The sequence below is a fragment of the Balaenoptera ricei genome, chromosome 6 (genome assembly GCF_028023285.1).
Source record: "Balaenoptera ricei isolate mBalRic1 chromosome 6, mBalRic1.hap2, whole genome shotgun sequence".
Taxonomy (NCBI): Eukaryota; Metazoa; Chordata; class Mammalia; order Artiodactyla; family Balaenopteridae; genus Balaenoptera; species Balaenoptera ricei.
The window spans coordinates 117617124-117641953 of NC_082644.1; the positions used below are offsets into that span (position 1 = coordinate 117617124).

A 24830-nucleotide genomic window follows, 5' to 3' on the forward strand; every position below is an offset into this window, starting at 1 on the left:
CTCAGTAGTTATGGGTCACGGACTTAGTTGCTCGGTGGCATGTGGGATCTTCCCGGACCAGGGCTCAAACCCGTGTCCCCTGCATTGGCAGGTGGATTCTTAACCACTGTGCCACCAGGGAAGTCCCAAGGGACTGTGTCATTTTCTAGAGGTATATTAACCCAAAATAAGGTACTGAGCAACTGCTAAATAAATTATCCCTCCTTCCACCCCACCCTGCACAAAAAACATCTGTACAGTATGTTTCCCACTTGGCAAATAAGATTAGTATCAACATCTGGGGCGTTCATCTCCACTACAGACATTGAGCGTTTGAGTGGGTTCTAAATAGCAGTGATGGCTAACATTTATTGATTCTTACTACGTGCCTGAGTCTGAGTGCCTTATGCTTTACACAGAGCACCTCATTTAATCCTTCCAGCCACCTTAAGAGAAGGCTACTGATATTACCACCATGTAAGGTTGAGAAAACTGAAGCAGAGAGAGGTTAAGTAACCAACCTAGCATTAGTTACATGGCTAGCAGTGACAGAGCCAGGATTTGAACCCAGGTATCCTGCTCCAAAGCCCAGGTCTTTTTTTAAATTGTTACGCAGGTTCTGATTCCTCATATACCATGAAAAATATACATAAACCACAGTTATGCATTTTAAAAATCACCTTTTCCCCAACCCCCCGTTCACTTCCCTCACAGGCTATAGCTACGATCTGCCTGTCTCTTGAAGACTACTTGGGAAATCCTTGCAGTTCTAGCCCAAGCTTTTGTTTGTTCAGCCAGTTCCCACTGAGCCCCTGTTTGTGCCGGACCTCCTTGTCCTGGGTGTTTGGTATTGCGGCCCCCTCAGCGGACAGACCAGACTCTCCTTAACCAGCAGGGGGAGCGAGGCCCTACTTTTATCCACCACTGGGCCCTGTACCTTCAGGTCAAAAGGAAGACCCGGAGAGAAAAAAAGGGAGCACTCGGTTGGCCCCTATGGATGGGAAACTGGAATTACAACAAAGGCCCCCTGATGGGGACTGGCTAGTTTGAATTTTGACACTCTTCAGCAGGTTGTAGGCATGTACTCTCTTTGTTAAAGGTAGGATGTGCCTAAGAGAACTGTCAAGTACAAGAAGCCCGAGGTTTCAGATGAGCTGTATAGTAAGTTTGTAAGTCTGTTTTCTTTCTTGAAACAGTTGTGTACGTGATAGAATTTGGAAAGGTCTACTGTTAATCTAATTGTGTTATTAAAATTGACTCATAAGCTAGCTGACAAATTTACTAAAACAGCAGAAATTAACACTGTTGAAAAAAGTTAAAACTTAGCACTGTACTCAGTTCTTTACCTATTTTTCCAATACGTAATATATACAGATAGTTTCCTCTACCCTTGATTTTGGTGTTTTTCCAGAAACAGTCCACATGCACGTATCTTTCTTAAGCATATGGCAGTGTGCTATAGACACTGCTGCTCTGTACCCTCTGTTGTTTACTTAATGTGTCTTGGCAGATATTCCTTGACAGTACGTGTAAGGTGGTCTTGTTTTTGTATGGATATATTTTAATATCTCACCAGCCTTCAGTAGACATTTGTCTTCTTTCCACTACTTTGCTGTTACAAACAGTGCACCGGGATTCTCCTTGTTTGCGCACGAGGGAGAGTGTCCTGTTAGGTCAGCTCCTCCGAGTAGAACTGCTGGATCAAAGCGCTCGTACCAATTTGCGCTCCACCACTGGTGTGGAGGAAGTGCCTCTTTTCCCTACCCTCACCAACACAGTATGTTTTGGTTTGGGTTTTATGTTTGTTATTTTCCCCCGCAGGAAATAAGGGCTCCAGGACGGCGTGAACACTGGGCCGTCGCACGCGGCGGCTCTCACTTCACGGCGGGACGGGGGCTGTGCGCTGGGGAGAGAGGCCACTGCCATGTCGCAGTCGCTCGGGCAGCGGCTTCCCTTCTGGCCATGGAGCTAGATACGGCCGCAGTACTGGGGGACCAGAGTCATGGGGGCTCCTCTGTGAGATTGTTTCCTGTGGACTTTTCACTTGAGCTTCAAGTCCCCCACCTGGTTTGTGAAGCATCCGCCTTCCTCGGTCTAGCTCAGAAACTGCCCCGTCTCTCCAGTGCGTGGACCCTGGTCGAGCTGATAGGTGCAGGGTGGCACTTCACTGTGCTTGTAACCTTGCTCCCCTGACATCGGGTAAGAACCGGAAACATGTGGAAACTGATCTGTCTTAGACACGAGCCCAGCACTGCGGCCAGGGGTCCCTGCTGAGAGGAGGCATGGAGAGCTCTAAAAGCTGTGCAGCAGCAGCGGGGCGCTGAGCTGTGTTTAAAAATAGTGTTCTTTTTTATGCTGTAGAATTCCTACTCTTGGGGATGAGGCCAGTGAGCAAAAGGGACGAAGCTGGTTAGAAAACACCTGTGAGATGTTGAGTCTGGAAGAATGTATCTTTGAGAAAGACCAAAAAGCCAGCGTTAATTAAAGAACCAGCCTGTCTTCCATACAAGCAATATGTTTAGTCTGCGTCTCAGGAGTAGAGATCAACTGTGTTAATAGTAATAAAAGCGAGTCCCACCGAGCGGGTGCTGACCGTGTTCTGGGCACTGCACTCGGCACCCTTTGTGCACGAGGCAGATACTGCCGTTCTCTCCATTTGGTAGATGAGAAGACAAGCTCAGAGATAATCTGTTATCTATTATGTAGGTAACTTACCGTGGTTACACAGCAGCAGAGCTTGGTCGGTATAACTCTCAATCACCCTCTTAACCTCTGTGCCAGCCAAAGCATTTGTCCACACCTGGCCAGGCGAGTCAATCCTCATGAAGAGGGAGGGGGCAGTTGACCCAACTCCCTCCTTGACAGACAAGACTGAAATTCACAGCTTTTATTCAGAGTGTTGCCTTTGCCCTAATCATTCGGAATTACCTTTTTTTTTAAAAATTTAATTTATTTATTTATATATTTTTGGCTGTGTTGGGTCTTCGTTTCTGTGCGAGGGCTTTCTCTAGTTGTGGCAAGTGGGGGCCACTCTTCATCACGGTGCGCGGGCCTCTCACTATTGCGGCCTCTCTTGTTGTGGAGCACAGGCTCCAGACGCGCAGGCTCAGCAATTGTGGCTCACGGGCCTAGTTGCTCTGCGGCATGTGGGATCTTCCAAGACCAGGGCTTGAACCCGTGTCCCCTGCATTGGCAGGCAGATTCTCAACCACTGTGCCACCAGGGAAGCCCCGGAATTACTTTTATTTTACTATGTAAATGGAAGAATCCTCTTCAAAAAGATGATGGAAATTTTTAAAATAAAAGCAAAGGAATATAACAGGGATAGCATCAGGGATATTTCCAGTTTAACACAGCTAGAAATGTAGGATGCTGTTAGTAGTTTAAATTATAAATTGAACCAGGTCTGATTCCAGCAGGGGGAGACAGGTTCACACTGATTGTCCTGAAAGAAAAAACAAGGAATTATTTATACTGTCCACACATCATGTGCGTGTGGTTCGTGTGTGTGTGTGTGTGTGTGTGTGTGTGTGTGTGTGTGAGAATGAAGAGAGAAAGGCAGAAGAGGGATGCCTTTGAAAGCCATAGTGTTCCTTTTTCATGTCCGTGCCTCTCAAGACCTAGAACATGGTTCTTGTAGAAAAGAGTCAGTAGCTATAAGAGCAGTGTTCTATCGGAAATGATTTCACTGTGCGAGGTTCATTATCTGGTGCTTTAAACCTAGAGAGCCTCATTTGAGAGCTACTTTTTGAACATACTGTTGGCTGAGCAAGATTCTTAAAGGCCCTGGTCCTTACGTGAGCAGCACTGAATCCCCTAGTTCTGGCAGGCACTTGGCTCTGCAGCCGTTGACGGCAGTAGCGCGTCACCCTGGTAGATCAGAGCACTCCACGCCAGAAACGGTATGGTCTGCTGAGCATGTTCAGGGGCAGGGAGGACTCCGGAGAATTAAGCAGCCAGTGAGGTGGTGGCGGGGACGTGTTCTTCTCCCACCCATGCAGCTCGACACAGAGACTACCCAGGATGTTTAACTGACATTAGGAGCAGCACACCATTTTTAAAGAGCGGTAAACTGTGTCTAAGTTTCAGCCCCATCGAGCCCTAAGCCAAGTGATAGTGGGCTGACACATCTCCCCACTGGTCATGCTTCGCTTGTAAACACGATTGACCAAAGCAAGACAGCACTAAGTAAAGGGTGACCCATCCTCTGGAAGTCTTCCCCACGTGCCAGGGTAGGAACCGGCTAGCCACAGTGAGTAGGACACTTTAGCTCTTTGTTTCCCGAAGGGGCAGGTACGGTGTAAATAAAGCTCCACATTTAAAGTACAGTTGGTAAAGCTTCTCTTGGGGAATCTGGTTTTCTAGAAGCTCTCTCCCTATCTCCCATGCAGTCTTGCTCTTCGGACAGACTCAGACTCCATGTTGCAACTTGGAGGGTGGGGTCCTGCTTCCCTTGCTGGTTTTTATAGCAACAGACTGTGTCATGTATCACCCACCTGCTTCTTGCTTTGATGGTCAGTTGAGAGGACAGTGGGTTCTTCAAGTCAAAAAGAGGTTTACCGGACGTAAACCCACAGCCAGGCTCCTGAAAACAGAGCCGACAACGGCACTCCAGACTGATACGTGAGGAAATGCAGAAACATTATCACATTTGCTCTGGGCATTTGCTGATACCTTTGTCTCCCGTTGGCATTTAAATACTGTGAACTTGCCTAAAACGCGATGTGTACTGATGGTACTTGTGAAGCCGTTGTTAGGGGAGCTGCTAGTGAAGGTTACTTTAGAATCTGTGAGTAACTGACCTGACAGGTAGTGGTGATTGCTTCATTGAGAGCCCCGTGAGCCCGCATTCTTAAGCAGTTCAACATCCTCTCTTTCTGCCATATCTTGAGGCATCGTTCTTTGGTAGTGCTATACATCTTTTTGTGTCATCAAGGTCTCTTCTCTTAAATCAAGTATATTTCGGATTCTTCAAGTGATTTTTCTTTTTTTTTATATTAAGCATTTTGGGAGGCCTTGGAAGCCAGCTGTTCTTTAGGGAAGTGGCACCAAGTTTGTGGTATTTGCCTGTACACATCTCCCTTGCTCCCCACAAACTCCACGGATGATGGAAACAAGGATAGTCTGCATAGAGCCACCAGGGCGAGTCACCAGCATATACAGCCAGCCTTGACGTAGTGCTCAGGGTGAGAGTTCCAAAGCTCAGCACCGAAGTGGACAATTCTTCCTGCCGTTGGGGTGATGATCGGGCCACCTTGGAACCTGTCCAGAGCGATGTCGTGGTTGAGACTGGTGGACCGGGGTGATTGTTCGTGGAAGCTCCAGTTTGTATTAACCATTCGGGTCGTACTTCCCCACTTCAACACTTTCCTTGCTGAGATAATGTCATCACTTCTTTTTTTTCCTGCAGGAGGATACCATGGAGGTGGAAGAGTTCTTGAAAGAGGCCGCAGTAATGAAAGAGATCAAGCACCCCAATTTAGTACAGTTACTCGGTGAGTGTGTGGAGCTCTGGAGAGAGGGCCTTTTAATTAGACCCTCTGGGGTGATACAGGTGCTATTAGAGAAGAGGTGGGTGGCTCACTGCATTGAGGTTTCCGATTTGTACATCTGTCCCCCACCAGCATCCAGCCCTTGGTAAAAGGAGGCCTGTGTGGGAGGGAGGTGTGTGTGTATGTGTCCGTCCGTGTGCCCACGCGAGTGAGGGAGAATGTTATTACTTTAAATTGATACCCAAAAGCAGTCAGATGCAAATTGGCATCTGAAACCTAAGAATTTCAAGAGTTCCTTCACGGAAGTGATTCTGTATGTAGACATATCCAGTTGCGGGGAGGGTCGGGGGTGGGCGGCGGGCCTTAAACTAACAGTGATTTAGTTTGTCTGATGTGGCCCAGCCTTTGCTTATGAACTCAGTGGCAGCCTCTTCCTGTTGAAGTTCATTGGCTTGAGAGGAAGGAAAGAGCGGGGCCACGTCCCTCCCACAGGAACATAATCTCAACCCACAAGTGCATGGAACCATCTTAGAACTTGGGCCCAGGACGCAGGGGCAGAGTCCGAATCCGTTTCGGAAGCCTTGTTCTTCAGGGCTCGTCTTTTGTGATATGTGTTCAGTCGGGAGCAGGGCAGCACCCTGAAGCCTTGTCTCGTTGGCAGGGGTCTGCACCCGGGAGCCCCCGTTCTACATAATCACTGAGTTCATGACCTATGGGAACCTGCTGGATTACCTGAGGGAGTGTAATCGGCAGGAGGTGGACGCCGTGGTGCTGCTGTACATGGCCACTCAGATCTCGTCGGCCATGGAGTACCTGGAGAAGAAGAACTTCATCCACAGGTAGGAGCCCGGCGAAGCTGCCCCCCACGGGTCTGTGGGGCGCACGTGGGGCGCGGGCATCCTTCGACAGAGAGCCCCAACCTGCGAGGTCTTCTGGCGCAGCCTCTCACTTCAGTGCTGGCAGCTCATCGGACCTTGGAGCAAAGGCAGCCACCAGGTTCCTGACGCCGCCGGCTTCGGGTGTGCATCCGGGACTAAATTCAGCCCGGCCTGGCTCCTGGACCGCCAGAGCGCTTAATCCCCAGCCTGAGAAGTATTGAATATTTCACTGCGGAAGCATTTTGGGCTAAGAGGAATATTGAATGAAGTTTATAAAAGGCGCCCCTTCTAATCATCACGGCTCCCTCTGGAGTAGAGCGCTCATTGCTCCTCCAGGGCCGGGGTTCATCAGTTATGACCTCTTCCTGGGAGCCGTTGGCATTGCTTTTTACACAAGCGCTCAGTAACAGCCGTGCGTGGGCTTTGTTTCTGTGCCACGTGTTTTTCCTTCTCGTCATTATCATTTCATTCTCCACTTAACTTGCTGTCATCTGGTTCAGGGATGTTTCCACGAGTGTCAGAATTGTGTATACGTCATTCTGAATTAAGCGTCTTTGCTGCTTTAAAGCCTGGAGTGTTTTGACCTTCAAGTGTGCCACAATTATCCCGGTCTTTGCATTCTTTGCTGGTGGAAATGGCTTCCTAGCAAAGTGACGGCCTGTGCAGGACAGAGCCTGATGGGCTTTGCCAGAGTCTTTTACACAAGACGTTCTCCCCGCCACCATGGGGACCTTTCCTACCCAATTAACTCAAGTATGAAACCTGTACATGAGACTTCATAGTGAGGAGTAAGAGTAGCATGTGTGAAATGCTGGCGGCTCCTTGTAAGACGGATTTTCTCTGCTCCATGCGAGCCTGCTTCAGATGCGCCTGTCACTCAAGAAAGTGAACCCTCTGAGGCTGCAGGTTGAGATTTCGTGACTCCTGGTTTGCCTTGCACGGCTAGGTTCGTTGTCTCTTCATTCAAGCAAACTTAAAGTGCTTTACCAAACTCCTATCAGGCACAACTCTCCTGTATTTCCTTCCCCTCTGATCGCTGATGACCAGGCTATCTTACGCAGCCATCGCCTTAAGCTGGTGCGTCTTCTCATCCCTCATTTGCCTTGCGATTTCATGGTTAATGTCCGTGAACCAAAGATTAGACTCCTACTTGCCAGGGAGAATCAGGAGGCGAGAGGAAGCTGATTACACAGGAGAGAATTTATAGGATGCATTTGGATAGGCATCAGGAAGAAATAGGACAGTGGGAAATACATTTGGGTAAAGGATGTCGTGGGCTTTTTTTAAAATTTTGTCCTATCAAGTCTGAATAGGACAAGCGAGGCTCAGTCTGATGCAAGTTTCTCGAGATCGAGGCCTGGCCTATGCGTTTGTGCCCCGTGCCTGGCACAGAGCAGTAATAACTCAACAGACGCTTAGATGACACTTCTCCAGGCATCGGTGGAAGTGCTTTACCTATTAATTCACTACCACTCACAACCACCCTAAGAAGTAAGCGCCGTCATTATCATCTCCATTTTATGGCTGGCATAACTGAATCCGAGGGTGGTTAACTTGCTCCAGGTCACGGGGCCAGGGAGCCTGCTCCCTGTGCCACCCTCGATGCGTGGGAGCGCGGTGGGTGCTGAGGGACGGGCGCTGCCCCCCAGGGGGCCCGGACTCCATTTTCCCATTGTCGGTATTGCACCTTTATAGACGACGGCGGTGGACTTGTGAAGCTGGAAAGCTAGCTGGGAACTCTCACAGATTAACTTTTTCCTTCCCCAGAGATCTTGCTGCCCGCAACTGCCTGGTAGGGGAAAACCACTTGGTGAAGGTGGCTGATTTCGGCCTGAGCAGGTTAATGACAGGGGACACCTACACAGCCCACGCCGGGGCCAAGTTCCCGATCAAGTGGACGGCACCCGAAAGCCTGGCCTACAACAAGTTCTCCATCAAGTCGGATGTCTGGGGTAAGGGCTGCTGCTCCGGTTTTGTCCTCGCCCGTGCAGGGTGGGGCTGTTTCCCTGGTTTTCTTCCTCTCCTTGCTTTTTCACTTCCTCTTTCTTGCTCTTTCATTTCTTTTTCACTACTTAATTCTCTTTCTTACTTCTTTTTCATTTTAAAATCTTTTCTCCCCTGTTTTCTGTCCACAATGAAGTAAAAGTGAGCTTTTTTCTTCCAGAATAATTCAGATTAACTGTTTTTCCCCACTCCCCAGCTTTATGTCTTCACTCTTAGTTTGCTGCCTAGGTTTGCAGGGGCAGCTGGCCCACCCTGCAGGCACCCAGAGTCTTCCTCTGTGGAGAGAATGCTGTATAGTTTGGTTTGGGATTCAGATAGAATATTACCCTCTGAAGCCTCTGAAGTGTGACAGTATTTTATTTTTACTTTTTTGAAAAGAACTTTTTATTATGCCAATTGTAAGCATACCCTAAAGAAGACGGAGTTGCCTAATGCGCCCCCGGCACCCATCACCCAGCTTTGCCGTCATCACCTCATGGCACCTCTCATCCTGTACACCTGCCCACCCGCCCGATCCTTGTTATTTCAAAGCAGATCCCAGACAGCATAATATCTTGTCCATGAATATTTCACATAAGTCTCTTAAAGATGACTTTTTTATTTGTATAACCACAAGTTGAGATTAATTTCTGAATATTATCAAATATCTAGTCAGTGTTCAAATTTCCAATGAAATCATAAAAGTCATGCTTTTTTTTTTTTTTTTTAACAATATGTTTGAATTGGGATGGAAATACGAATCTCACAGTGCTATTAGTTGACAGTGGCCCTTAGGTCTCCTCTAATGTGTAAAATTCCTTCTTTAACCCTCTGCGTCCCTTGCTAGTTATTTGTTGAAGAAATCCCGTCATTTGTCCTTTAAAGTCTCCCACACTCTGGATTCTGCTCACTGTACCCCTGTGGTGAGAGTTATCATGTTCTTCGGTCTTCACTCTCCCTAGATAATGGGTATTTGGATCGAGACAGCTTGATCACATTCGAGTTTGACTTGTTTTTCTTTTAGTAAGAGTACTTCATAGGAAGGGGTGTACATTTTCATCAGTAGGCCCATAATTCTTGATTTTCTCTGTTTGTCTAGATCTGCTGATTTATTAGGGGTTGCCAAATGATAATTCTCTAATTCTCATTCCTTATGCATTTATTAGCTCAATAATTCTATAAAAAACTTCTTCTCCCCTACTGTTTGGTTATAGTAGAAGTACAGTTCATACAGGAAAGATAGGATAAATGTTTGCTTCCTTGCCATTATTTACCAGTTTCCACGATAACAGATTGGTTTCTTAATACCCTCCAATGGTGACCAGGTTTTTGTTGTTTTTCTTTTGTGATATTATTATAAGCTCTTGGATTGAAATATATTTGAGTATATTATTGACTAATCCACTGCAGTTATTTTTTTAATTGATATTCAGATTGTCTCATCTTTGGCCAGTGGGTTCTTCAAATTGTTCCTGGTCCTTTTGACAAAACCCTATAGTCTTCTGTAGCATCTCTGCTATCTGGAATGATAAACTATTCCAGGTTCATTCTCTGCCCCAGACCTGAATCACCTGTTTCTCCAAGGAGTTCTGGTTCCTCAATGGGACCTGGAATTTCAGCGATTCTGTAAGATTTTAATGAAATTTTTGGAGTTGGAAGGGCCCTTGGAGATAATCTCATGTACCCAGAAAGGAGAGGTGGCCTGTCCTAGGCACATGGCTAGTTGCTCACAGAGCCATGAGTAGTAATGGCCCCCTCAGTTCCAGTCCTAGGTTCCTTCCAGCACGTCTCCCAACAAGATGGCTAGGCTACCTAAAAGACCCTGGAGGGGCTGCTCAACCCAGGCCCCTTCTCTCCTTCTGTTTTAGTCGGTGGGAGTGAGTAAACGGAAAGCCTCATCCTGTCCTGTTCTATCCGGGGCTGTTGGTAATTAAGAGCCGGGTAAAATGTCAGTGTCTGACCTGCTTCTGAGGGTGTAACTTCTGATGTCTACTGCACAGTTAACCAGTTTTAAATGCAATGTAGTTAAATCTTACACATCTTGAACGATCCTGCTCTTTCTTTTTTCTTTTAGCATTTGGAGTGTTGCTTTGGGAAATTGCTACCTACGGCATGTCACCTTACCCAGGAATTGACTTGTCCCAGGTGTATGAACTCCTAGAGAAAGACTATCGCATGGAGCGCCCGGAAGGCTGCCCGGAGAAGGTCTACGAACTCATGCGAGCATGTGAGCCTTCCCCTGCCAGTTCTAGAAGTCTCTGTGGGCACTTTACATATACCCAGGGCAGGAGGATATATGTAAAGTAAAAAAATCGAAGTATTCCGTTTCCTCTCTTCATTCCCTTTCTTCAGAAGCAACTAATGTAACAGTTTGCTACCTATTTTTTTTCCGCTTTTTTCAGTATGCCTTTATTTACGCATAGTATTTTATGTGTGAGTGTTTTTTGTTTGTTTTTAATGCAAAAATGAGATTGATAGATACCAAACCTGGGTTTCTTAATAAATACAAATTTCTGGTATAGTAGGTAAATATTCCAGGTGACTTTTATCCACTCTTTTTTTATATATATGTATAAAAATGTATTCCCTCAACTTTTTTTTTTTTTTTTTGCACTTAGCGTAACAGGCATGTCTTTCCATGTCTGTAATTCAGAGCTTGTGCTCTTTCTCTCTCTCGCTCTCTCTCCTGCTTTCTCGCCTCGTGTCTTTCTTTATATAGCTGCCTGGCATCTATTACATGATTTATTCATTCATCCAGTCCTCTTTTGATGAACATTTGTTTGTTTTTTGCCATTATAAACAAGACAGGAACCAGCACCCTCATACATACATACCTCTGTGCGTTATGCTAGTACTTATAGAAGTTGAACTGTTGGTTCAGAGAGCCATGTGCATTTTAAGTTTTGATAGATTTTCTCAAATTGTTTTCCCAAAAAGTCTATATGAATTTATATTCTCACCAGAAACATGTGAGAGGGACCCTACGTCCTCACCTACACTGGGCTTGTCAGTCAGTCCTTAATCCTCATTTTAATCTTGTTTTAATTAGCACGTCTTTACTGATGAGGAATTCGGACTTTGATAACCATGAAGTAAGGGTGAGATAGGAAGCAGGCTACTTGGTTGAGTAATTTTCTGCATTTGCTGGAGGCAGGTTGGGAAGAATATATTTGTAAACGTAGTTGTTGATGTCAGCGTGTCTCTGGGATTTTATAATCCATATTCCTGCCAGTATCTAAAGTCTTCCCAAATTCTGAATGTCTGCAACAGGGCACAGTGACATTCGTCACTTTAACTTGTCATAGCAAAAGGCGGTTAGCAGGATTGGAACGCTGCTTTAATTTCCAGGCTTTTCCTTGAGAATTTCTCGTCCCCTGCTTGTTAGCAAGGCCTCATGGGTAGTCTGACTTGGGTCTCATCTGTCCAGGTTGGCAGTGGAATCCCTCTGACCGGCCCTCCTTCGCTGAAATCCACCAAGCCTTTGAAACAATGTTCCAGGAATCCAGCATATCAGATGGTAAAGTGCTGGTCCTTGGGGTGCCTGCAGTGGGGAGAGGGGTTGGGATGGGAGGGACGGCCGTGTGGGACCCAGCCCAGTCCTTCAGTCCACTTCCTGCTAGAGTGCATGGGCCAGCGGCTTACCTGAGACCAGAAAGCTGGGCGGGGGGTGGCCCTCTGTCTCTTGCAGCCAGGGTTCTGAAAACTACTCAAGTACTATTTCCTCAGGATGTGTATCTCTTTTCTGTAACTGTGTATAGATGACTACTCTTGTCTTAAAAAGAAAAAGAAAACCAACATACCAAAATGACGTCGTTACTGATGACTGCTGGTTTTGTTGTTGATTTTTTTGGTGGTTCTTAGAAGTGGAAAAGGAATTGGGGAAGAAAGGCATGCGAGGGGTTGCAGGTACTCTGCTGCAGGCCCCAGAGCTGCCCACCAAGACGAGAACCTCCAGGAGAGCTGCCGAACACAAAGACGCCCCCGACGTGCCCGAGACGCCCCACTCCAAGGGCCCAGGAGAGACCGGTACGTCCTCACCACCCGCACCCGCCTGAGGCCTGGGGGAGTCGACCCTCAGAGCCAGTGCAGGCAGATGGGAAGCAGTGAGTGGGAACTGCACAGAAAGACAGGCAGACCCCGTGTTAGTGGTCCAGCTTCGAAGAGAGGAAGGTTCTCCTTTTCCTACGGCAACCCCCTGCCCCGTCATTTAGGAGCCATTGGCTTAGGCAGTGGTGCTTATGAAACCTACTAAGAACAAACCCACCTTTTCACGTATTATTCACAGCATTTGTGGTTGCTCTTGCGGCAGATACAGCAATAATAAAATATTGAACCACACGAAGAGCAGCTCGTTGTGAAAGCACTGATACGAAAAACTCACTGGCACTGACGGGGCCGGGAGACGGCTGCGGAAAGCTGAGCCAGTGTCCCCTCGAGGCCTCTGAGAAGAATCTGTTTCTGGTGCTGTTCCTAGACCAGCGAGGGCGGTGGGAGTGGTGAGAAAGGGCTCTCAAGAAGTTATCAGGAGTAACATTAGCAAACACTGATCCAGTGCTTCCTATGGGCCAGGCTTGACTCTAAGCGAGACTGTTCTGATTTAGCAGTTCCCCCAACAAAAAAAAAAAAAAGAAAAAGAAAAAATACAGAAGCCTCGGTTCTACAGCAGACCAACTGAATGGAGGTGTCTGAGGTGGGCCTGGCCTCTGGGTGTTGCTGTGATGGACCACACGCTGGGTGAATGGGAAGGGACAGGACACAGCCAGAATCTATAGACCCCATGGTTCCCAATTTTTTTTCATCATGTACCCATATTAATTTTAAAAAGTTGAGGGTGGGAGGGAGGGAGACACAAGAGGGAAGAGAGATGGGGACATATGTATATGTATAACTGATTCACTTTGTTATAAAGCAGAAACTAACACACCATCGTAAAGCAATTATACTCCAATAAAGATGTTAAAAAAAAAAAAAGTTGAGTGTGCAGGTCTTATACATAGGTATGTGTATGTACTACTGCACAGACATGTATACTATAAAATATAGCAAAAATATACCCTTGAAAGGTTTACATAAGAAATGAATCTAAATTAGAGTGCATTCTTGGCGCGCCCTTGGACCGTCTTGCTCACCCCGCTTTGACAGCATGTAAATTATCCAGAATCTGGCCCCTGCGTCCTTCTCTTAGTGGTTCTGATTTCAGGTCGCGGAACAGTGTGGGGAGGAGAGGCTGCTATGAAAACTTGCGGCTTATTGAAAGCCCACTGATAAGCAATCGTGTTCATTTATGCCCATCAGTATTCATCTGAGGGGTGTTTTGATACGTAATCTCATGGTGTGCCAAGAGTGTCAGTTAGCTGTTCAGCCCTGAAGTGGAGCTGTGCATAATTCATTAGAATTTCACTTTCTTCACCTTCTTCCGCTGGATGAAGGTTTGGGGAGGTCCTTGGCTTCCCCTGATTCAGAAGCCCTGTGTGCCGCCTGGTGTTCTCACAAAGGTCCCCGCTACCTCAGCTTTGAGTTCCAGGGCGCTGACGGCACCCGTGCTCGCAGCTGCCCTCAGAGGGAGAGTTCTGTCATTCACTCGCGGGGAGCTTGGCAACAGCAGAAAGATTTCTTAGGAGCTATTATTCATATTTAAAGAATGCCCATTTAAAAATTTTAAAAGGTCACCCATCTTGTTTCCCAGGCATAATGGCCCATTGTCACTGCACCCTGTGGTATGTGGCCCCTTCCCTCCTGACCATCCTCGTGGGAGCCTCAAGCGGCTGACTGGTCTGAGAGGCACAGGTTCTGACCCTGTGCTTGGCCTTGTCATGCTTTTTACTCTCCAGATAGTGGTGTTGAGGGGACTCTGCTACTTTAAAGGAAACCAGCAAAGAGATGAGGGGACTGGGGGTGTCCCCGCTTTTTGCTGTGCCGTCTTCAAGGAGAGAGACCTAAGCTTTTCCTAATAATAATACCAACAACAGTGACAACAGTGGCTGAGAAATTTCGTGCCAAGAGCTGTGATTGCTCCACGTTCGTTATCGCGTTACATTCTCACAGCAGCACTGTGGATAGGTTTCATGTCCTCCGTGTTATAGGCGAGAAAGCCGAGGATGAGCAGGGAGAACTAACTCGCCCAGGCGGCTGGCAGTGGGACCGCGTGCAGGCCCATCAGAGCCCAGCGCCCAGACCCGTGGCTGCTCTGTAGGAAGAGGCCGGCCGGTCCGGGCAGGTTCCCCGCTCACTCGGTCGCCTTTGGCCTGGACTCATTAAACTCTTCCCCATGTGTTTCAGATGCTCTGGACCACGAGCCTGCTGTGTCTCCACTGCTCCCTCGAAAAGAACGAGGTCCTCAGGATGGCGGCCTAAATGAAGATGAGCGCCTTCTCCCCAAAGACAAGAAGACCAACTTGTTCAGTGCCTTGATCAAGAAGAAGAAGAAAACAGCCCCAACCCCTCCCAAACGCAGCAGCTCCTTCCGGGAGATGGACGGCCAGCCAGAGCGCAAGGGGGCCCCTGAGGAAGAAGGCCGAGACATCAGCAACGGGGCGCTGGCCCTCGCACCCGCGGACGCAGCCGAGCCAGCCAAGTCCCTAAAGCCCAGCAGCGGGGCTGGCGTCCCCAATGGAGCTTTCCGGGAGTCGGGGGGTACAGGCTTCCGGTCTCCCCACCTGTGGAAAAAGTCCAGCACGCTGACCAGCAGCCGCTTAGCAGCCGGCGAGGAGGAGAGCGGCGGCAGCTCCAGCAAGCGCTTCCTGCGGTCCTGCTCCGCCTCGTGCGTGCCCCACGGGGCCAAGGACACCGAGTGGCGGTCGGTCACGCTGCCTCGGGATCTGCAGTCCACGGGAAGACAGTTTGACTCGTCCACGTTTGGAGGGCACAAGAGTGAGAAGCCAGCTCTGCCTCGGAAGCGGGCAAGTGAGAACAGGCCTGACCAGGTGACCAGAGGCACAGGCACTCCCCCACCCAGGCTGGTGAAGAAGACCGAGGAAGCAGCCGACGAGGTCTTCAAAGACGCGGCCGAGTCCAGCCCGGGCTCCAGCCCTCCCAGCCTGACCCCAAAACTCCTCCGTAGGCAAGTTGTGGTCGCGCCTTCCTCTAGCCTTCCCCACAAGGACGAGGCTGGGAAGTCCAGTGCCTTGGGGACGCCTGCTGAGCCGGTGCCCCCCACCAGCAGGGCAGGGCCAGGTGCTTCTGGAGGGGCCAGCAAGGCCCCTGCCGAGGAGTCCAGAGTGAGGAGGCACAAGCCCTCCTCCGAGTCCCCAGGGAGAGACAAGGGCAAATTGTCCAAGCTCAAACCCGCCCCGCCGCCCCCTCCTCCAGCCTCCTCCGTTGGGAAAGCCGGGAAGTCCTCCCAGAGCCCGAGCCAGGAAGCAGCCGGGGAGACAGGTGCCAGTGGGAAAGCAAAACCCATGGCTCTGGTTGTGGATGCCGTGAACAGTGACGCTGCCAAACCCAGCCAGCCGGGAGAGGGCGTCAAAAAGCCCGCGCTCCCGTCCATGCCAAAGCCACAGTCGTCCGCCAAGCCAGCGGGGACCCCAACCAGCCCGGCCCCCGCTCCCTCCGCGTTGCCCTCAGCATCCTCTGCCCTGGCAGGGGACCAGCCGTCCTCCACCGCCTTCATCCCTCTCATATCGACCCGCGTGTCTCTTCGGAAAACCCGCCAGCCTCCGGAGCGGATCGCCAGTGGTGCCATCACCAAGGGCATGGTCCTGGACGGCACCGAGGCCCTGTGCCTGGCCATCTCCAAGAACTCCGAGCAGATGGCCAGCCACAGCGCCGTGCTGGAAGCCGGCAAAAACCTGTACACGTTCTGTGTGAGCTACGTGGACTCCATCCAGCAGATGAGGAACAAGTTCGCCTTCCGCGAGGCCATCAACAAGCTGGAGGGCAGCCTCCGGGAGCTCCAGATCTGCCCGGCGACGGCGGGCAGCGGCCCGGCGGCCGCTCAGGACTTCAGCAAGCTCCTCGGCTCCGTGAAGGAGATCAGTGACATCGTACAGAGGTAGCAGAAGCCGGGCGTCCGCAGCCTGCAGTGCGTGAGGGCTCCCCCGTGCCCGTGACGGTGGCCGAGAGAGGACCGGCGAGCTGGGACCTTGGCCCAGGAGCTCTGCGCCGGGCAGAGCCGAGGCCGCCGTGGAATGCAGCCCTACCTACTACCTATGTCGTGGCCCCGCTGTCCTCCTGCACTTGCCGTCTCCTCAGCCCGGGCTCCCTGAGCCACCTGTCCGAGTTCTATCTGTGGAGTTCCTGCTCTGTGGACTGCACGCCAGCCTCTTCCCCACGTCGTGCTTCAGAACTGAGCTCTTGGGGGCAGGTGGGAAGGCAGATGAGCGCTTCGTTTTCATCTGTCTTTCTGGAGGACCTGCCCTGGCTATGCCTTCACCTCCGTTTCACCCCAAGAACGAGTACCCTGCACGGGAGCTGTGTCACCAAGGCCTTGGGAACCGTCACCTCCGCTCACCCTGTGCAGAGAGGTTGTGCACTCATCTTCCTCGTGCCTCCTGCGCTGAAGACACGTTTCCAGAACTGCATCTTGGGAAGCGCTGCCAGCTGGCCACCCTGCCCTCCACTGCTGCCGCGGGCTGGTGCCCTCACCATTTCCTCACGTGAAGGACAGCTCTTGATTTGGGGGGTAAAACAGGGTGCTAAAACCAACCAGCCTCCGGGTCCCGGGACAGGTGGGGAAGCCGAGGAGGCGCGTGATGTGGGGGAGGCTCCGTGTCCCCCGCTGTCTCCGTGCCCTTAGAGCCCAGTTCCCGGCGCTCTTGTGACGTGCACTGCTAATCCTGGATAGAAACCTTGAGTCTCAAGGGTAGCAGGGTCGCTGGTCAGCATACGGGGGCTCCAGAGGCGGGAGGGGTGGCGGTGGGTGAGCAGCTGCTGCCGAGATAGCCCAGGGCTGGGCCGGTCTGCGGTGAGCGCGGGGTTACCTTCCTTCTGAATTTCCAGGTGCCCTGAAAAGGCGCTTGGTCTCGCTTTCCGATTGATCTCTTTCGGCTCTGTTGTCCTCCTCTAAGGCAAAGCAGATGCTTGCAGGTCTCTTTCCCTGGTGACAAGCGAGTCTTCAGCTTTCTGGAGTTCTTGAAGCCTTTCAGAACTCGGCCCTCAGCACAGCTGCCTCCGGTACAGAAGGAGCTGCCATTGGGCGCCAGTGCACGCAAAGGAGGAAAGGGACTGGAGCACCAAAGCCCAGCCAGCGTTGGCTGCACCCTGACGGGCACATGTCTTATTTAATTACGACGAGCAACACTTAACCTAATGTTTCGGTTGGGCTCATCAGGGATGAAGAAAATCACAAACGAAGCCCCAGAAAGGGTCTCAGAGAGCAGCGTAATCTCCCCCAGGCTGTCCAGGACTAGGCTCGGAGGGCAGGAGCCCAGCGTCCTTGACCTTGACCTAGAGCGGCTGCTGAAGAGCAGGCTGACGGGCACCTCTCTGGGCCTCGCCGCGCTCGGGAGCGCCCCCTGGAGAAGCCAGGAGGAAACCACCTTCCGCTCCCCAGGCCTCCTAGGGCCCGTGACCCGCACAGGCCCGATTTTTACGCTCGTCATCTAAATTTGTATTTTATTTCTCTGGTAGAGATGGTGTCCTCTGAGTCGTTTTATGCTGTTTTCACAGCACGTCACCTCTTTGCCCCCCAGACTGCTGTGCTACACAGACCGAGGGAGGTGCCAGAACACTGCCAGTGGCCTTGCAGACAAAGCAAAACAAAGCCCACCCAGGTTCCCTCCACTGCCTGTTTCTGTGAGGTACTGGTCTCTTCTTGTTCACATGATGTGCCACTATATTTTGCATTTATACTTTGGTATTACACTCTTTTTATAGACTTGCTCTTTTATAAATGATGTGTAAATAGTTTTCCACCGTCCTCCCTTCCGGAATGCCTATGGTGTCTTTTTTTTTTTTTTCAGTCCAATACATTTTGTTTCTGTATGTGACTCTGTTTTTTGAATCCACGTCTCTCCTCCGTAGTATTTTTTAAATAAATGTTTACAACACTAGCACGTGGGCAGGTTGCTTTGGTCTGCCAATTCCTCCCTGTTGTTCAGAGCCGTGGCGTGCGTGTGGGCAGGAAAGGACTCAAGCTTTCCTGAAGGGGCCGGGGGCTCCGTGTTGGGTCTTACGGAATAGAACGATCGCATCGGCCGTTTCACAAGCCTGTCCTCATCTCAGGCCCTTCCTGTGCCCTTAACACCTACCTGCCAGCAGCCTGGCTCTTGGCGGCGGCACTGAGAGTGGGCTGTGCCACCTGTCAGGCCGTCACGGTGTCATTGGAATGGGGGAGGGAGGTCACGTCCCGGATTTCTCTCTGGCCTGAAAGGGTTAATCCCTCCCCAAGTGCATTCTTTCTCTTTACATTTGAACTCACTTTCAGCCACTGTCATCAGTCCCCAAAGCACCCCTCGCTTGTGTTCGACGCCCCAGACATCTTATTTCTTCGGGTGGCTGAGGAAGAGCAGGGTGTGCCGGCCCGGGCCGGGCTGTGACCTCTCCCAAGGGAACTGTCGAGGAGGGTGCTGACGAGTCCTCGTCTCGGTCTGCATTTAACGCCAGCTGGCAGCTTGGAAAGTGGAAGTCGGGGGGAGTGAGTAGCACCCGCTGATAATGATACTTATTAAGCCAGCAGCCTTGTCAGAGGATACAGATCCTGTCCACCAAAGCACGTCGAAGAGCGCGGTTCTGTGAAGCCGCTTCCCCGGAGACCTCGGCAGCGGCCCACGCTGCACATCAGGCGGCGCGCTCGAGCCGGAGCTGCAGGCGGCCCCCGGGACCCATTTCTTCCCTCGTCTCACAGAGGCGGGACCCATTTCTTCCCTCGTCTCACAGAGGCAGGACCCAGGCCCAGGCCGCAGAGTCTGAGAGTGGCTGAACGATCGCTTGACACCAGACCTCCCGAGTCCAGGGCTTTTCCCCCGGCAGCACACTCTTCCCTTGAGTGACAGCTCGCAATCTGCAAGAGGGCGTAGAGTGATTATGTTGACAGCCACACTGATGTGTGCCCGTCACGGGATCCTCACGGCAGCCTCTTAGGCAGGGTGCATTGTCCCGTTGCCCCACGCTCTATGACTGGAGTTTACTTGTCCAGCCGTAGCTCACAAGTGGTGAGGCCGGGACGCAGCCTCGTATACACGCTAACCACCTTGGCGGCTGTTCCGGTGTGAAATAAGGGTCTTAGAAGACTCTTCTCCAAAGTGAGAATCTTCCATGAATGTCACCCGAGCCCAAGAAACTTACTTGGGTCTAGCCATTCTAGGACAGTGGTCCTTAACCTTTTTTAGGTCACAGAAACCCTTGAGGACCAAATGAGGACTGCGGATTTAGCCCCAGGAAGACGTACCCGTGTGCACACACAACGGTGTTCAGAGAGTTCTGAGTCCTGCCCTCAAGGTCCAGAACCAAGGAGTGAGGACCCGAGGGCCAAGCCCACCAAAGGCGGGCAGCTGCTGTTGATAGTGCTACCACAAAATACAAGCCTCGAGTGTCAAAGTTTAAAAAACAAAACAAACACTTGCTCTTTCTGACTACCGAACGTAAAATAGATAGCTAGTGGGAAGCAGCCTCATAGCACAGGGAGATCAGCTCGGTGCTCTGTGACCACCTAGAGGGGTGGGATAGGGAGGGTGGGAGGGAGGCTCAAGAGGTAGGAGATATGGGGATATATGTATACGTATAGCTGATTCACTTTGTTATAAAGCAGAAACTAACACACCATTGTAAAGCAATTCTACTCCAATAAAGATGTTAAAAAATATATATACATAACAAAAAAAACCCCAAACACTGAAGAACCCCAAACGGAAAACAACCCAAGGTCATCAAGAGCAGGAAGGATAGGTACATGCGGGGTGTTCACTCCGTGGGATGTCGGGGAGCAGTGGGGTGGGACAGACTTGCCCCACTTCATGCTATGTTATGCCGGCGGCCGCCAGGCGACACGGTGATGCGTCAGCTCCCATGTACTTCAACGGGCATGTAGTCGGGTGTAGAAGTCGGGGGGCGGGTGATCGGGGTGCGGGAGGAGACTCATGCCTGGTCGGGGCACAAGGGAGCTCTGGGGGCAGGTGGTGTCCTCTTGCTTAGTCTGGGTGGTGCTGGCTAATGGGTGTGTCACTTGGTGAAAATTCATCAGACTACACTTAGAATTGGGGCACGTTCTGGATGTGTGTTATATTGCGATGAAAGTTTTCTTAGAATTACAGCTCACACGTGCGTGCTTTTAGCTATTACAGACGCGCTCTGCATTACTACGTGAAACACCCACACTTCTTTTTAAAAAATGAGGGAGGTTCTGTCACTGTCTTCATTTAGTGGGCGAGAAAGCTGGCTTCAGAGACGTGAAGCAGCTTGCCCGAGGTCACACAGCACGTGCCAGCTTACATCTTCTGTGCCAGACGAATTTGTTGATGGTCCAGAGGGCCACAGCATGACTAGCAGAGACCTGGGCCCCAGGGCCAGGCTCCTCCCTTCATCGTGGAAGAGAAGAAGTCAGAATTACAGCTAGCCCAGCTTTTTGGGTGTCGGGGATATTTTATAGACAGGGTTCCCCAGCTGAGTGCTCTGGGGGATCGATTTCTAAATGTCATCTTGGTACAGAAGACATCAGGTGGGATAAGAGTGCCCAACCACAGTATGCCCTGTCTGTGTCTGCCCTCCTCCTTGGTCGCCCAGCATCTTGGGTGGGGGCCCCAGCTCCCTGCCTGGAGGGTGAAAGCCCCTTGCCTGGGTCGGGGTCTCCAGTGGTGTGTGTCGTGCAGCATCTTGGGCACCAGCGCCAAGTTAGGACGAGGTGGCTCCTTGTTTACTATGGCAGTGCCCTGACGCCTTGCTGGCCACACAAATCTCTTTTCTTAGACATTTTTCTTAACATTTCAAACATACAAGAAAATATAGACAAATATTCCCCGTCCGTTTTAATAGCTAAATACCTTGAGATCTACACACCAAGATGAAGCCTTTTTTGTGTCTTGAATGTATAAAATGGGCAAATGCAAACAGCTCTTGGGTGCCTGGGCTGGAGGAGAGAGCACTGCCACGCCAGGTGGAGCGGGCCTGGCGGCCCAGGGGAGCTTAATCTCCCCGCTTCCAAAATAAGTGTTTTCCGAAGAGCCTCACCTTCGCTAATCTGGGGAGTAAACTTCCCCACCAAGAAGAGAGCGAGGGTGTGGGGTGGCACGAGAGGCCCCCAAACCTTGACAGAGCCAGTGGGTTCGAGAGGGCTGGGGGGTAAAGACGAAATTTAGCCAAATGTAGTGGGAGTGGATCTAACAGATCAATGCCCTCAGCAGTTGGATTGCTCTGATTTCCAGGGTTACTGAGTTCAAATACACAGGCAACTGGAAAGAACAGCTTTGTTGTTGATTTTTGTTCAATGATGAAAGCCTAATGACAGGATATCCTCTGCTTTGAAGGCTCTCCCCCTCCCCGCTTTATCTCAGATTTCTCCATCAAGGTTAATCTAATCCTACTAAATTAAAAACCAGCCAGTGTATACCCAGAGTGGGTGTAAACACATGCAGGAGTGTCTCCACCTTGGTGACCTCTGAGTTCTCACAATTAGTGACTACAGGGGCGGCTCCTTTTGTCCTAAGAGTACAAGTTGGCGAGAGAACATCAGCCAGGGGACCTCGCCACAGGGCGTCCCTCTGACCTTGGCCTCTGGTCTGTTCTGTTTCACCTGGTCTTTCGTGAGCACGTTCCCTGGCTTCTTTGTGTGTATAAATGAGCTAAGGGATGGGGTAATCCAGGCTGCTGCCCCCGCACCGCCCTTAACAGTGTGGAAATGAGCACATGCTTGGGTGAGAGCCTGGGCTGGGGTCGTACTTCCTTCATCCGGCCACCCTGTATTGTACAGTCTCAGCACCAGGGCTGTCCTTTATGGACACACTGGGGCTCGTTTTCTTGAGATCTGCCTCCTGTGGCTTGAGGGCTTGAGTGTTTGCCTCTTTCACCAACAGACAAAGAGCCACCCCTGTCAGTCTGTCACGTTAGCAGGAGGCATCCTGGATCATCCCTTCCTCGACAGTGGCAGAGGACAAAGAGTATGTTGTGCCTCCCAGACTCAGTGTCACTGTCTGGCCCCTGTCACAGCGGCCCTGAGCCCCAGGACACGTATACCGAGGCATCGGGGGGAGCAGGGAGGAGCCCCAGGAGAAGGCAGCTCGCCTCAGCATAAGGTGTGTTCTGACTCCTGTGTTCCCGTCCCATCTCTCCAGCCCATTTCTGCTCCCCAGTCAGCCCGCCTCTTTTGTGGCTCGGATCCGTCACCCCTTAATGAAGTGGCTCTCTGGCTGTTGAGGACTGAGAGCTGCTACTGGAGAATATGTCTCTAATAGAATGGAAAACACTGTGAAATGCTCCAAGGTGCCAAGCTGGGCCCTGCCCAGTGTGGGTCGAAAAGGCTAATAAAAATCTACCAATTAATTGTGACAGGTCAATGGAAAATTATTCAGTTGTGAACAGGGGCAAGCAATAGCTCAGAAGGAGGAGGGGAGATGTTGCCATGGGAACATCAATACAGGTTCTCATCTCAGCGGTTGAAGCCAGCCTAGGAGCGAGCAGCAACAGACTGCTGTATCTGACTCGGGATGGGATGCAGGACACACCAAAGCAGCGTTTGAAAGAGATGCTCTGCCTCACGCCCGGGCTGCAGCCACTCCAGGCCCAGCGCCGGCTTCCCTCGGGGCAGAGAAGTTGTTTTCAGAATGCTCCCTGCTTTGAGAAAACCAGGGAGAGAGCAATCTAGTGGGAGAGGAAAATGCACTTTGTGTGTGTCTCCCTATACCTTTGGCCATGGGTATTTTACCAACTGCCAATTAAGGGGATGCTGGGAGGGGTGTGTGGGTACATGCAACACGATTTCCATCTCCCAAGTTAAGGCACTTGCAACTCAGGAAAGCGAAGTTCCTGGGGCACAGAGGACCTGTAGCCAAGAGTCAGGCGGGCTTTCCATTACAGTTTTGCAGTTGTTACAACTTTTATTTCAAAAGATACAACACACTCATAGTCTGAACATTGGAAATGCAACCTTGCTACAGCAAAAATGTATTCCTTCCTCGTTCATCTCCCACGGAACTCTTGGCTTGGCAAATGCTGCACCACCTAGGAGAGTCGTCAGAAGGGGATGGGCAGGTGTTTCTGAATGGCATCTCAACACCAGCGGGATGAGGTTTTCTTGCCAGAGGGATGTTGTGTTAATGGAATGGAGAACGAGATTTCTTTTTTCCGTCGTTAACTTTCAGAACCATACTCTGTGCCCAGTGGAATGTGCTCGCTCACAGTTGCACTTTGGATGTCAACCACAGACGTCCCGATGGAGGCGGTCAAAACTTTATCCCACTGTAATCGCTCAGTCCACCGACCTTCAACTCGGAGCCAGCACGGCCAGCTCTGCCTATTCATATTCGCGGCCCAACGGCATCCTCGGCTCCATGCCACCCCACCGGGGCCAGGGGACTGCTCAGAGCCAGCCCCCCAGGGGAGGGGGCTGAAACACAACAGTCCGCCAGGGAGCTCCACCAGCAGCAGTGTTCTCTTCTTAACTGGGACTTGCTTTTGGTCACTTCCTTTTTGACACCGTCCAGAATTTTGCTTCAGCAAAGTTGGAAATCAGAAGTAAGCACCCACCTAACCAAACCCACTGCTATTATAATTCCTGTTATAATTCATTATACTAATATCCACACCTTCTCAGCATCTTGGTCTTTGAGGCTCGAGGAGAAGATGGGAATGGAAACGGCTGGGGGCAGTGGGGCAGGTCACGGAGGAGCCCTTTCTGGGGTGCTCTGGCCCCTTCACCCCTGGCCGAAGCGGAAGCTGAAGCCGCCTTTCTTCCTGCTGTAGCTGTTGAGCTCCTCTGCCAGGGTCCCTAACAGGCCACCAGCTTTCTCACCGTCACCCAGAAGGAAGCCAGTGGCCTCACTGCCATCGTCCTGCTGCCTCCCGAGCCTCAACTTGAAGCCGGCACACACTCTGCCCAATGTCTGCAGCTCCTTGGCCATGCCGAGCAGGGCGTGTGGGTGTGGCGCTCTCGGCCACCCAGGGGAGCCCCAGGGGAAGTGACGTCCCCCCGCCAGGTCGGCCCGGCTCATTTCACCTCCGATGCCACCCACAGTGTCCACGGGCTCTGCTGTGTCCAGCACAGGAAAGCAGGCACCCAGCGGCAGGAAGAGGAGGTAGGGCAGCGAGTAAGGGCTCATCATCTGGTCCAGGGGAGAGAGAGGAGGGTTACATGCTGCACTCCTGGGCCACAGCACACTTCCCAGGGCCCAGGCAGCCATCAAAGGCGTAAGCTGGTGGCTCGGCTGAGCCCAGCTCGCAGGCAGCGAGAGGAAGTGTCACCCTGTCGGGGGACCAGGCCTTTGTTGTCTTAGCAGGCTCAGGAGCCGAGCGCACCAATTAGGCTGGTTCTCCCTCTCCTGCAATCTTTGACGGCCTTGGCAACTGAGCGCTCTAACACCACTGCTGCTGGGATGGCTTACAGACAGCCCCGGGAGAGCCGAGCAAATTTGGG

At 51.1% G+C, this 24830-nt stretch overlaps 2 protein-coding genes across 3 annotated transcripts in view; one reads left to right on the forward strand and one right to left on the reverse strand.

Annotated features, from left to right (window-relative positions):
* Positions 1-18321, forward strand: part of ABL1 (ABL proto-oncogene 1, non-receptor tyrosine kinase) — a 133665-nt gene extending 115344 nt beyond the window's left edge. For both annotated transcript variants that reach the window (XM_059925843.1, XM_059925844.1), the window contains exons 5-11: positions 5390-5474; positions 6133-6310; positions 8117-8301; positions 10407-10559; positions 11760-11849; positions 12194-12358; positions 14612-18321. In XM_059925843.1, the coding sequence (XP_059781826.1) occupies positions 5390-5474; positions 6133-6310; positions 8117-8301; positions 10407-10559; positions 11760-11849; positions 12194-12358; positions 14612-16326 (2571 nt within the window). In that variant the 3' untranslated portion in view covers positions 16327-18321. The remainder of the gene's footprint in view (positions 1-5389; positions 5475-6132; positions 6311-8116; positions 8302-10406; positions 10560-11759; positions 11850-12193; positions 12359-14611) is intronic.
* A 5790-nt stretch (positions 18322-24111) lies between these two features.
* Positions 24112-24519, reverse strand: QRFP (pyroglutamylated RFamide peptide). The gene has a single exon (XM_059926601.1). It carries the CDS (start codon positions 24517-24519, stop codon positions 24112-24114), a length of 408 nt encoding a protein of 135 aa, XP_059782584.1.
* Between the last annotated feature and the right edge of the window lie 311 nt (positions 24520-24830).